This window comes from Musa acuminata, chromosome BXJ2-8 (genome assembly GCF_036884655.1).
Source record: "Musa acuminata AAA Group cultivar baxijiao chromosome BXJ2-8, Cavendish_Baxijiao_AAA, whole genome shotgun sequence".
NCBI lineage: Eukaryota > Viridiplantae > Streptophyta > Magnoliopsida > Zingiberales > Musaceae > Musa > Musa acuminata.
In genome coordinates, this window is record NC_088345.1 from 23,310,258 (window position 1) to 23,324,909 (window position 14,652).

The following is a 14,652-nucleotide window of genomic DNA, read 5'->3' on the forward strand; positions in this document are numbered from 1 at the left end:
AACAACTTGGAGTTATATATATATATATATATATATATATATATTCTGATGAATATATATATATATATATATATATACATATATATATTCTGATGAAATTTTGATTCAACAATCGACCAACATCACTTTGTAAAAACCTGATGTTCAATATATATATATATATATATTCTGATGAAATTTTGATTCAACAATCGACCAACATCACTTTGTAAAAACCTGATGTTCAAACATGTGAATACGGACTAACATGTAAGTGATTCAAATGTCCCACACCTCCGATGTTAACTCAAATATTCGTGGGGAAATTGTTAGACTCGGAACAACTTTTCCACCACAAATTATAGAATAAGCAAACTCAACCAATATTTGGTGCTCCCCGTCTACCCAAGAGGCGTATCGAAAACCCTCTCATTATGCTTACAGCAGAAAGAAGAGCAGAGAACGAGATGATACAACCACATCCTCTCATAACAATCAACGGATGCCACAGCTTCCTTGGGAGACTGGGCATTTAGAGGGAGTGGCCCCCACGCTCCACCGCACCCACGGACCATACCACTCCACTTATGAAAGCACGATACCATTTTTGTGTAATTAAAAGAATTAGTAATACACAATTTTTTTTATAAAAGTAGTAATGATAAAATATCCTACAGCTGAAGTATGAGTCTTTTGGACTGGAAAAGCGTGATAATATAAGGTAATAGAAACCCCACCCTTTTACTCCTCCGAACGCCCCCCTCCCGACCTGCCCCACTCTCGGTCCACCTCCGTCTCCAGGTTGCTCCATCTGGCGATGGAAACGGCGGTAGCCGCCGCCGTCAGCGGAGGAGGCCTGGGCTACGCAGACTCCGTCGACTCCTCCCCCCGCTCCCGTGGTGGCGACTCGTGGGACGAGCCACCCTTCCCCTCCGCTGCCGCCGGCCGCCTCCGCCTGATGTGCAGCTACGGCGGCCGTATCGTCCCCCGGCCCACCGATAAGACCCTCTGCTACCTTGGTGGCGAGACCCGCATCGTGGTAGTCGACCGCCACTCGTCCCTCTCCGACCTCTCCGCCAAACTCTCCCGGACCCACCTCCGCGGTCGCCCCTTCTCCCTCAAGTACCAGCTCCCCAACGAGGACCTCGACTCCCTCATCTCCGTCGCCACTGACGAGGACCTTGAAAACATGATTGACGAGTACGACCGCATCCTTACTGCCGCCTCCACCGGTACCAGCGGCGGCTCCAACCGCTCCTCCCGTCTCCGCCTCTTCCTGTTCCCTTCTAAGCCCGAGTCGTCGCCTACGTCCTCGATCGGATCGCTTCTGGATGACTCTAAGTCGGAGACTTGGTTCGTGGACGCGCTCAATAGCACCATGGGCGGGATGGGAATTGACGACCTTCCCCGCGGCCTCTCCTCCGACTCCACCTCTGTCAACTGCCTCCTCGGTCTCGAGGACGACTCTTCCATCCACTCCCGCGGCGTCGCTGCAGTCGCCGCCGCGCCAGGTATAGGCGGCGAAGGCACTCACTCGGAGCTGCCCGAGCAGCTTGTACTCCCGCGCCCGGATTCGTCCGGCAAGCTCGCCCGTCATGTCCAGGACGTCCACTCAGTCCCCGACTCGCCGATGCTCGACACTACTTCCTCCTTTGGATCTGCCTCCTCCGTCCCTTCTCTCTCCAATCTCCCGCCTATCCGCGTCCGCCCCGACCATCGCCCTTCCGATCCCCGGATCGCGGGCCTCGATGACCACTTCGCCCACATGAACCTCTCCTCCGGCGGCGGACAGAGGCTGGGCGACGATTTTAAGGAGCCATCGTACGCTCCTCAGCTCCAACCCCCTCCGCCGATCCCCTTCTCCGCTTCTTCCGCTTCCAACTTGACCATCTCCCCTACCGAAAACCCTAGCAGAGCTTTCTCCTCCGATGACGATAAGTCCGACCAGGGCGGCATCCGAAAGCCGCAGCAGCCACCGAAACCAACCGGGATCGAAGCGCCCAACTCCGACTTAGGTTCAAGGTATTATCTATCCTATTCGTAGCCTCTCTGAATAAAACTTCCATCTTTGAGGGTTTTAACGTAAAAAAAAAAAGATGCTATTTTCTCTTCGTCTAGAACGGCTTATGTGAGTGGCACTGAACCAAAACGAGAGCTCCCGGTCTCTTCCGATCCCAGCTATCGCATCCCGATTCCAGTCATCGATGCCGCGGGATACCAATTGCCTTCGATACAACCGGAGCAATTCCATGAGCAGCAGCTCCATCCCCAGCTTCATCGTCATCAGCAGCATCAGTACATTCCTGCGAATCCTCATTACATCCACCACCCTGCCACTGGTGGTGTCATTCCTGTCCCGTCTTACTTTCCAGTCGCCGCCCACGCTATACAGCAACCACCGCAAGCTCACCCGTACGATCCCCAGATGCCCGTGTACTACTATCCGGTTCGGCAGCCTCCATCATACAACCTGGCGGCGGTGCAGCCCGGAATGGGGGATCCCAATTTGATATCTTCAGGCGGAAAGCCCGCTATGCCTGCGAATTCTGAATTGCCTGCAAACTTATATAGGACAGCCGCTCCATCCCCTGCTGCCACACTGCAATCGCAGGTGATCCACGTCGCGGCTGACCAAGCCCGCTCGTTTGCTGCAGGAATGGGATATCATGTGGTGCCGCAGCAGCAGCAGCAACAGCATATTTCGCATTCCCCTGCAACGATGTCTAATTATGGCTACGAATTCGCTGCCGATCATACCCGCCCTCAGATGTACTACTCTAAGGCCACTCCGGTGCCCTTGAGCTCGGGGGTCGTCATCGCGGACGCGACCGCAACGGCTGATGCTAAGGCAACAAGAGCAACCTGATCCTGATCGAGCAACTCTGGTAAAGGAAATAAGTGATAGAGGAAGAGCTTCTGCTGGATGTGACGGAAACTGCAGTAAGCTGTTGTGTACGTAGTCTATTTACTATTGAGTTATGTTAATTGATCTATGTTGGATGTGTCATTGTGTTCCTTCTGATGTCTGTTGTGATAGGAATAAGTGAGGTGATATTAGGAAGTGTCTCTGTTCTTGTGTGATCTGCGAGCCCCGAGTCGCCACGATCTTTGCACTTGGAGCAGATAAATGTCATGTTGGTCTCGAATTGTTATCTACTAATAAATTATTCAGCAGTATGTGTGAGTGCAGCCTTGTGCTGATAAATGCTTAGTGCTCCTGTGTATGATTCGTGGCCTGCCTCATGTTTTTTGTGAGTTATTTGCTGACAGTTAAGAGTTACACAGTCAGATTGGTCCCAGGAAGACTTTCCCGGAATGTGAACTTTGGTTTATCACTGTCTGCATTGTGATTAAGCCCTAAATTGTGTTGCTTACCTCCAGATGAGATATCTGTGTCTACCTCCAGCTTTCATATCAAGTAGAAAAGACAGTGATGTAACCTTTTGTTGCCAGGTCATTCGGTTGCATTCAGCTGTGACATTCTTTGTTCTTTATAAGCCGGGGACTGGGACGAGGGTGTGACACTCTCCGGTAGCAGTACAATCGAACCTGGATTGCAGTGACTGCTGCTCACAACTCTAGTGAGTTCTGCGGAGGGTTTGATGTTTATTTTACAGAACCAGAGAGAGCCAGGTGGCGTGCAGCACCAGTCGGTACTTGTGAGTTTCACGTGACAATGTTCTTTCTTTAGCAGAGTATTGGCAGGGATTCAGTAGCTTACACCACACACATCAGAGGCCTCAGACATGACGCACCGCCGCTCCTGCTATCTATGAAACATCTGATGTTGATTCGAACCCTCTTGTTGTTGTTACCTTAATATTTCCAATGATCAAATTCAGTAAGTAGTTGCAACTTTGCAAAGATCATTTCTTTTCTTACATAAGGTTGAGCTGGAGCTGAGTACTCCTTGTGGAATGTGGATCCCATTCAAAGGGACTGGAATTGCTTCTGGTCAAAGATGAAGGCTTTTTATCTCAGCATCAAACCGTGCTATTTCTTCTTGGATGGCGTGCTTGTCCTCTCTTCATCTTGCACAAGGAACCTTTTACAAGCTCCCTGGTCGAACCAACATGGCTTTGGACCACTTAATCCAATCCGTTTTCTGACCCCTCGTGTTCTCCACTTCGCCCTACTTATCATGTTATGGACTTGGAGGAAAGAGCAGTGAACTTGAACCAACATGGTAGGAGCAGTGAACTTGGAGGAAAGAGCATGAGCTCCAGCATCAGGCAACGCCATTTGCTTTCTGCTTGGATGATCCACAAGTTTTGTGCTTTCCCTTTGATCAGATGTTAAGCGAGACCAGGTGGAAACGCCATTTACTTATCATGTGCCAATGGTTTAGGTTCATTAAATTAATAAATCAGTTCTTCCATTAGATCAGGTCACAATAATTTTACTCCTCAAATAAATTCAAATTACAGTTAATAAGACCCATTATTTTGATACTACTTTAGTCCAACTATATTTGATTGGGATCAAATGTTGTTTAAAATTATACTCACTAGAATACTAGACTGGATGTAATTTAAGACCTAAAAAGTATTTTTTTCATGAGATGTGACTCTAGGCACATCTCTTGTAGATATAATGACAGATGTTATATTTCGATAATGAAATGTTATATATAAGAGTATTTACAATCTGTGTTTAATATAAATAATGGCATTTACATTATATTAATAATGGTAAATATAATAATGGTATATATCATAACTATTTTGCATTTCAAATATATAACTAAATAGTCTGATATAATAACAAACTAAATAGTCTGGAAGTTCTATTTAGCATTTATATTTGTGTTTACTTACAAATATAAATACTAGCACTTGCATTTCTTATTCCTTATCAAGTGTTTTCTTTTCTCAATTCTGGCGTGGGATGAGTGGGGGGTTTACCCTTGTAGGTTGTTGACCACCTTACCCCATACTTCCTCTCGGGCTTATTGTAGTATCCTATGATAGGGATTTCACTGTAGAATGATAAATCCTTTAATGCTCTTTTGAATGCAGCATCCTTGCATTCCGCTTCCAGGTATTTGTAGGAGAAGAGTATCCTTGGGGTTACTCTTATAGTGTTTCCCCTGTATTTTGCTTCAAACGCCTCCTTGATTCTTTTTCCTAGCTCTCCAGGCATTTTGGACCATAGCTTTTCGGAGAGTTCTGGGCCTATGAACAGCCTTCCTGTCTTGGATACAAGCCTCATGTAATCGTTTAAGAATTGAATAATATACTTGAGGTTCGTGCAGGATAACCTTTCAAGGTCTCTGTAGGCTTCTTCTTGCGCCGTTGTTGAACCCTGGAATGGGTCTTCTAGTATGAAGATTGTCCTTAGCTGTGAGAGGATATTCTGCGTTCCTCCGGTTCCATTTGCGTTGGCCATCAGCAGTTGGTATTCTTCCGGATAGGCCATTCGCCACTGAATCCATGCTAATTTTTCTGCTTCCCCAAGCAGATTTTCAATGAACTCCATCTTTGCTAAGGGATCTGTAAATTCTTGTAATGAGACCAAATTCTTTGTTATTGATTCCCATCTCATGAAAACTTCATCAAACATCCCTAATTGGGATGGGATTATGAATATTGCTCCTTGCTGTTGAAAAGCTGAAGGGAGGTTCCAGGTTTCTGAAAAATCCTTTGCCTTAAACCTTGGTTGTCTTGAGTACCCTTCATATGCCGGCCTTTGGCTTGTGGATTCTATATTCACCGCCGGGGGGTAATTTGCTGGCCCCATAGTTGAATCCGTAGGTGGCCTGTAATTTGACATAGTAGATGATGAATATACCTGTTGTGATAATTTTGCTAGTTGGGGGTATTCCATTACTAGTTCTTCTTCTAGTCCTACTGCAATCACTTCCTTTTGGGGCTTCTGGGGGTATGGCGTCTCCCCTTCCCCTTCTGAGATGTAGGTATCTTGAAAGTAGGAATTAAGGTTTTTGCGTAGTTCCTCCATCTCATTGTCGCTGTCGTTTGATAATTGAATGTTGACAGCTATTATGTGACTCATGATTTCTTCTTCATCGCTGAATGCTTCGTTGTCCGCGACATTATAGTTGATCCAGCTGGATGTTGATGCGGCTTTGTTGATCCAGCTGGAGATCCTTCCATCAATTAGGTTTCGAATTCTGAGTTCGGCAGGCTGCATTGGGATTGAGACCTAAGTCGGCCTAATCATCCAGTCCCTTCCTCTAATTTCTGTTGTGGAATACCTTCTACCAGGTAGAGCTCTTACGCCATGGCTTGTCAGGTAATCTACCACCCCAGAAATTTCATAAGCAAAGGCGACATTCGGGGTATTTGAAAGTCGCCCCACCATTCCCCTAGTGATCAACAAATTTGCTTCTCCATTCTGCCATGTATCATATCCACGGGTCAGTATGGAGATTTGTATATTGTGGTAAAAATCTCCCACCGTCATCATAGTATCTGGTATGACATAGACCAGTTGACTTCCTCTGGTCAGGTCTACTTCCATGGTTGCAATGATGGACCTGTCATCGGTCCACCTATTGTCTCGGAATACTAATAGTGCTAGTGTTCCTTCTTCCTGTCTGTGGAGCGTTTGGATTCTAGTTTGTAGGATCCCGAGATGAATATATCTCATTCCGCTTCTGACCAGTTGGTCAAAGCTTTGCTCCTGTATGAAGGCCCTGTGTTCCTGGTTACTGGTGACTAGCATGGCCTCTTCTGATCGATGCGTGTAAACCCTGTGATGTGCATCGTCTCTTCTTGAGTGATACAGTATTTCAGGTGGTGCTATTGCCGCTCTTTCCCTCATGGATAGCTGTAGTTGTGCTTGAGGGTAAATTTGTTGTTCTAGAACTTGTATGCTTGGGTCTGGGCTCCTGAGAATGGATTGCCCAAGTCGCCGTCAGGCGTTAAATATTCTCCTCTGGTTTCTTCTATAGCTTCTGATCTGATCTTCTATAAGAGGAGTTGATGTGGATACTTCTTGGGTTTGCGTTCTAGAGGTCATCTTTTTACTTCTTGAAGGATTTTTATAGGATCCTTGAAAAACAGAATTTTGCCTTTTGTTTCCTTAGGCCTTTCTGAGGGGCCTAGGTTAAAATTCGCTAATTTGGTGATCAGATCGTCAGGCACCACCTGAGATTATGTTGATCTTGTTTGTTGTAACTCCCGTATTGTTTGTAGTTCTGTTCGTATTCCCTTTATGTCTTCGGCTATTTATATCAGGAGTTGTATCTGTACGTTGTGCTGCTTGATTACAGCAACTTGATGGCTAAGAGTTCCCGGAAAGTCACTTGTTTTAAGGAATCCAAGTGATGGGGGGTCAATGGACTCAGTAGCCTTAAGAGCTTCTTTGTAGGATTCTATGTTCCTAAAGGATATGTGATTCATCCAAAGATCTGTCTTTCTATTTTGGACAAGAGGATTTCGATTCTTTGGAGTTTTTGATTAAGGTCCTGCGACAACCTTAAAGCTTCCTCTTCAATAAGCTTGGGCTGTTTGGATATTTCTAGGACCAATTTTTGAACCTCAGATTGGGTGAGAGGCTTGTTCTCAGAAAATAAGGAGGATAATATTTTTACAGAAGATTCAAGTTTCTTATTTCTCTGTTCAAGGTTATGGTTTTCTTCAAGCAAGAGTTTAAAATTTTTCAGATTTACTCGACTTGATAAACAAGTTCTATCACAAATGACAGAGATATTGTGGGCTAGTTCTTTCCTGGTGGGTTTTGTGGTTTCGGCTAGATTCAAATAGTCAAGATGAGAGGTGTGAGAATCTGTATACCACTTTTGAATAGCTTCTTCCCAAAGTTTAGACATATGCTAAAACTGCATAGTTTTAAATCTTTTTACTCCCTTAACCTTGAAAGCTTGCGTCAAAGGTCTTCCTACGGCACCCCTGGCCTTGTTGCCTTCCTCGGGCTCCTCATAGGTTTTGGACCGCAAGAGATGTTATTATCCAGCAATTTTAGCACTAATATCAAAACGGTTTAGTAGGAAACTATTTTTAAAATGGCATACAAGGAACTCTTTCTAGCAATGTAACATAAATATCAAGGCTCTGATACCATTATATTTAACAAAAAGCGTGCTTCCAAACACAATTTCAGAGATATGTAATAAGAACTAGAAAGAAACTTACAGACTCTGATCTTGCACTTGGGACTCAAAGTAGAACTTCGGATCTCTTCCGTCTGTTCTGCAATGAGCTGGTCTAAGGCTTATATAGAGAAACCGAAAGAGGATCGGGAGGTCATTGGCCCCCATCGATATCCTTTTCCTAGTTTTCTATTTTGCCTCTACTTAAAACCAGGGGCGCAAAACTACAGGCACCGGCGGTTTTTATTAAAACCAGAGGCGCAAAAAGGCGCCGACACTAGGTTCCAATCTATGCACAGCTCCCCGAGGCTCAGTGCAAAGAGAGGTACTCACCTTTTCTCAAAGGCAGAAACTATTTCTCCTTTGGGCGGAATCTTCGGTGAGTGCTAGCGCCCTTTCCAGCTGTTGTTGTTGTTGGAGGATAGTTGGCAGCCAGTCTCTGTACCATTTATCCCTTACCCCACTCCTCCTTTGGTACTCTCTTGCTTTTGCCGAGTGAATATCGTGGAGGCAGCATAGTGCTTTACAGGCTTGTCGGTCGGCCTCCTTCTGAATGGCTCTGAGCTCTCCTTCGGTGGCCTAGATCTGGCTGAGAGGGGTTCCTCTCTGCATCCTTGATCTGAGCTCATCCAGTTTCTGTTGGTACTGTTGGACATGGTCTTCAATAGTCGGTTGAGACATGCCGTTGCCTTCGGGTTCGGGTTTATTTGAACTTCCTGAGTGGCTTCCAGTAGTAAAAACACTTGCTCGTTTGGCCATCCTGAAACTAAAATATTTATTAGTCTGGATAAAGAATCGGCAAGGATATTACTTGCTCCTTCGATGTGCTCAAATTTTATCTCTACGCCGCTCCCTGTTATATAGTCTACGAAAGCCATCCACCATACCCTGGAAGGTTTGTTCTGGGTAGACTTGTTGAAGAAGCTGATAATTGCTTGACAGTCTGTCCTGATAATTATCTCCCTTTTATCCAGAAAATATATTTTTAAGGATTCTAGGGTCTTCATGACCGCATGCATCTTTGCATCAATAGTGGACTTGATGGGACTGAATTTTCCACTAGCATATGCACAGACCTTCTCAGTGTTTTAGGGGTCATTTTCATGTTTTTTCCATTTGCATACCCCGCCCCATCCTTCCATACATCCGTTAGTTTCGAGGATGATAAAACTTCCTTCAGGAGGTACCTCCAGATCTGGGAGGTTTTTAACAAGATTTTTGATGTTTCTGATGAGCTTCTAATCTTGCTCATTAAGCCTCCTTTCTCCAGTTGGGCTGGTCTTAGCGTAGAGTGGGCCAAGCAGTCTGCCCAAGTTAGGTATATAGTTTCGGGCGTAGTTGAGTATCCCTAACTAGGACCTGAGCCCCTTTTTGGTAGTGAGATCTTTCTCTTGATACTCAGTGATTTTCTTAATGATATGGGGTTGTAGTTTGATTTTTGAATTCCCTAATATTGCTCCGAGGAATTCTATTTCCTTGACTGCTATCTTCATCTTTGATGGGCTTAATACCAGGCCATTTTCCTGGCAGATTTTTAGCATTTGGGCCAAGTGTCGGGCATGGTCGCTTTCATTCTCAAAGAAGACCAGGATATCATCAATGTATACTGCTATATATTCTTCTGTGCCTTTGAAGCATTCATCCATCTTTCTCTGGAATATTTCTGGTGCATTCTTTAGCCCAAATGGCATAGCAAGCCATTCATATAGTCCATCAGGAACCCAAAAGGTAGTCCATTCAATTGAATCCGAGTGCATAGCAACCTGATGGAAACCAGACTTTAGGTCAAATTTCGAATATACTTTGCTATTGCTGACCTTTTTTAGGATGGTGTTGATTCCGGGAAGACTATATTGGTCTTTTTCCGTAATGTCATTTAGCCTTTTGTAATTGAAAACCATCCTTTCTTTGCCCTTTTTCTCTATTCCAGTAGTTAGATCAATAGTTGTCCCTGAGTTGACAATTATGGCCGTCGTCCGGTGTCTGCTCTTGCTGGGCCTTATCACTCCTATTTCCAGTAGGGCCCTTATGTGCTTTGAAAATACTTCCTTGGCCTACGGTGTAAGGTGTTTCAGGGGCTTGTCTTCTACTGTGAAATCAGGGTTTTTGATCTCTAGTTTGCACTGAATTTTGTTCTTTCCCCAGTGCTTAAGGGGGTCCTCTCCGATGTATCCTTGGGCTTTTAGTTGATTTAGTAGGCCTCCAAATTTTGCCCTGATAGTACTGTCGCTCTGTTGGGCTTCAGTTGAGAAGTACACTGCTTCTTGAATCTGGATGTAGTCATCTTCTTCGAGATCCAATTCCTCTATGGCTGCTGCGGCTGGGATGTAGGGTAGTGTGTTAACCGTAGTAAGGTTCTTATAAAAAGTGACTATGTTACCTTCTATCCTTACTCCTCCTTGCATTGCCCTTGTGAAATTGCATCCGATTATCATCTGTCATTTACCTATTTGGATAAGTAAATGACAGAAAATATAATGGTATTTTTCTGTTATTATAAGTAATTGGATATTTACTTATAATGTGCCTAGAGTCATTTACAAATATAATACTTTCTGTATTATATTTGTAATTATATAAGAACTAGAAATACCATTTCAAATATATAACTAAATAGTCTGATATATAACATTCACTAAAAAGAAATAGTTTAGTCTGATATATAACATTTATTTGTATTTAGTCATTTACAAATATGCTATTGCCTAGAGTCAATTACAAATGGTATTCCCCAATTACAAATATACTTTCTTATATTTGTAATTATATTATATTTTCATTATAAGTAATTGGATATTTGTATTTGTAAATGCTTTCTGTTAAATATAATGAAATTGGATATTATATTATAAGTAAATGCACGCTTACATATAAGAGTATTTGTATATGGCTGCATCTAAGAAATTAGATAATTCGTAGAAGCTCACATTAATAATTCATCATCTATTCAAGTAGTTCTCTTGTATCTTTGAGTACAAGACCATAATGAGGCTAATAAAACCAAGCATGCAATTAAACTCGATGGCCTTTATCTTGCAAGACTACTTTATCTTTATTTTTCATGCTTTTATTTTAAAAAATAATATATTTTAAATATTATTTCAAATATTAAGAAGATAATAGGTGTATTGAGATCCATAGTAGTTACATCACAAGTAAAGATGAAGATTGAATTAGACTTTTAATATCCCTACTAACAAATATACACTCTTTTTTTTTACTAATAATTAAGACTTTTTATACTGTATCTTTAAGTACAATACACACATATGGACTTACTGTATTTGATTTTGATAAGAAAAGCTAATCTTGAATTTCATAGAGATTTGGACATAAACTGTACTATGCAGGTGAAATTTTACTGTGCAGATTTTGAAGTATAACAGTTTAGACGTAAAAGATCAATGGTTTATATTCAAAATTTTTTGACAAAACCAAAGAAAAATCTGCTATTAGGAAGTGTCAAAGTTGTCCTAAAAATTTCATAGAGATTTGGATAAAAAAAATACAATAGCAAGTTCAAATAGACTGTGCTATGCGGTTGGAATTCTGCAATGTATCTTTCGTCGTAGAGATGAAAACTTTGTGATGAAAAGTTTATGCAGCAATTTTGGAACAATTTTTTTTGGATTTTCAAATAAGGATAACTAAATTCCAGTAGTAGTAAAGTAGAAAACCAGAATTTTTTGCAATTCATGGGGAGATCAAAGGATGATCTGCGGTGGTGGAGATGACGACGGAATTTAGCGACGATCTTTTAAGCAATTATGGGAATTGCTTTGGGTGGCTGTGGAGGGCCCATGGAAGGGTAGCGAGATGCCAAAAATGCTGCTCTGATACTAGGTATTAGAACTCTTGCAGATTCTAAACTTGTGGTTGATCTCTTTAGGGGATCGACGACCTACTTAGAACTCTATAGGGGTTCCTCCCTTGGAGTTGCTACTCAAAGGTTGTCGAAAAGATTCATCTATTACTTATCAAAAGATAAGAAATACATAACTATTTATAGGGCTTCTAAACCCTAACTCATAATAGGACTCCTACTTAAGACTCCTACTTCTAACTAACTCCTAATAGGACTATACTCAAGACTCCTATTACTTTATAACTCCTTATTCTTCTCTAAGAAACAACCTCCTAACCCTAGTTGGCCTTTTCACATCTTTAATAGGGGTCTGCCTAGGTAGGTTTTACATGAATGTCCCTATCAATTAGGACTCTCCTAGCTAGAGTCCTAACAAGTGACTTGGGACAAATCGATAAAAGCGATGTGACAAACTATGCCTTAACAGCTTTCGATGATAATGTTGAATCTCATATTTTGATGACGAAACTACTTGATATATGTTTATGATTTAATCTGCATTTTGAGTGACGCAGGATGCTTCATTCAGGATGAGGCAATTAAAGCAGAAAAATCATGTTGTGCCGGAAGAACATGTCAGAAGATCGGACGTCGGGCCGGTGGATCGATCGACGTATTGACAGAAGGCTTCAGGTCGTGGACTCGGGCATCAGGCCAAGAAGAGCGGGTATTGTTCCAAGGATATCGGAGTTGCGGAGTCAACTGGCCGATTGGGCAATAGGCTGCAGGAGAGGACGATGCGCCGAAGAATCGGACGAAGTGTCGAGGGACCAATGACATGCCGGACAACTTGGTTAATTGCTTAGGATTAATTGTCTCGATCGAAGTTTTGTTTTAAGTGTGCAGGATTAACTACGATGGAAGAAAGACATGCAGCAGGAGTTGCGCTGGAGTCAAGACAATGATCACGTTGGGAGTTCGAGAGTTCGACGGAAGTTCGGACAGTCGTCGAAGGTTCTATGGGAACAAATCCGAGAAGTCCATAAGCTTGCCAAAAGAAGCTCATCGGAACTCGCAAAGTGGATCGTTGCAAGTCCAGGAGTTTGCTGGAAGTCCGCAGGAGCATCACCGAGGGTTCATCGGATGATCAACGGAAGTTTGCCGGAAACTCGCCAGAAGAAGTGATTGACGCACCGGAGCAAGCTACAGAAATTGACTTAGGAATTATCGTAGTTAGCACAATGATTAAGTTGGAAATGGGAGGTGATCCCATTAACTTAATCTTGGGGCAATTGGGCCCCTAAAAAAACCCAAATTGGGCCGAATGGATCAACCCATTCGGACCCTGATTGCTGTGGGAGGTGCAACCGCCCAAGCTAGGAGGTGGCACCGCCTGAGCTCGATCTTCGAGCTTTGCCAGGCGGTGCAACCGCCTCAGTCAGGAGGTGCAACTGTCTGAGCTTGGTCTTCGAGCTCTGGCAAGAGGTGCAACTACCCCAGTTAGGAGGTGCAACCGCCTGATCCCGGAATTCCGAGAATTAATAGTTTTGAGCTCCAAATTTGAACTGGGTTAGGGCCTATAAATACCCCACCCATTCAACATTGAAAGAGCATGAACTTACATCGAATTCTTGATCTTTTTCTGTGATTCTTAGAGCTCAAAATTATTGTAGAGGCCAAAAGTTCTTCTCCATCTGTTCTTCCAAGTTCTGAGTTGTAAAGAAAGGAGAGAAAATTCTGTAAGGGTTGTCTCGTAAGCCTGTCAAAAGGAGTGAAACTATAAAAGGTTGGTTGGCCTTCGCCTATTGAAGGAAGACCTCTAGTTGACGTCGGTGACCTCATCGGTGGAGGAAGCCAAAAGTGGAGAAGGTCAAGATTGACCGAACCACTCTAAATCTCGGTTTGCATTTACTTTGAGCATATTATCTTTACTGCAAACCTCCTCTATAGCTTACTGCTTTCTGCGCATATACGATCTAGTTTCAAGCGTTGCACTTTCCGAATCAGCATTTAGACGTAAAACTATTTTTTCATACGATCATCAGATTTCAGTTTGCGTTTACGTCTTGATTTCAATCATAACTGCAAACTACCTTTATGTCCTTGCTTAAACTACATCTAGCCTAATTAAGTAATTTACGAATCAACATTTAGATGTAAATCAGCTTCTTCGTACGAACGTTGTATTTCAGTTTGCGCTTATATTCTGGTTTTCATCATAACTGCAAACTGCCTTCATAAGATTGATTTTAACGTCATCTCGCTTGATCTTAAGTTAAAGTAATCTTAGAATCAGCTTTCACAACGAAATCGTTTTTATCGTTCGAACGTGTTTTATCGTTGAAAGATTTCCGCTGCACTAATTCACCCCCCCCCCCCCTCTTAGTGCTCTTGATCCTAATAATTGGTATCAGAGCGGGGTTAACTCTCAAACGGATTAAAACCCAAGAGAGATGGCTTACGCCGGAAACTAAGAGGGCCATTCTATTACACGTCCACCCATGTTCAATGGGACGGACTACACCTATTGGAAGACCCGAATGAGGATCTTTCTTATTTCTATGGATGTTGAACTTTGGAATCTTGTTGAAAACAGTTTTTCAAAGTTTTGTCTTCCAATGATCGATTGGAATGATTTGGAGAAGAAGTATTTTTCTTTAACCGCAAAGACTATGAATGCCTTATTTTGCGCTTTGGACAAAAATGAGTTTAACCGGATTTCTATGTGCGAAACAGCTTTTGACATCACGCACGAGGGAACTAGTAGAGTCAAAGACTCGAAAGTTAACATTTTATT

General features: G+C 42.9%; 1 protein-coding gene across 1 annotated transcript; it reads left to right on the forward strand.

Annotated features, from left to right (window-relative positions):
• Positions 1–700: 700 nt before the first annotated feature.
• On the forward strand, positions 701–3,163 carry LOC135619331 (uncharacterized). The gene is made up of 2 exons (XM_065121247.1): positions 701–2,001; positions 2,098–3,163. The coding sequence occupies exons 1-2, from the start codon at positions 797–799 to the stop codon at positions 2,843–2,845; spliced, it is 1,953 nt and encodes a 650-aa protein (XP_064977319.1). The 5' UTR covers positions 701–796; the 3' UTR covers positions 2,846–3,163.
• The last annotated feature ends 11,489 nt before the right edge of the window (positions 3,164–14,652 follow it).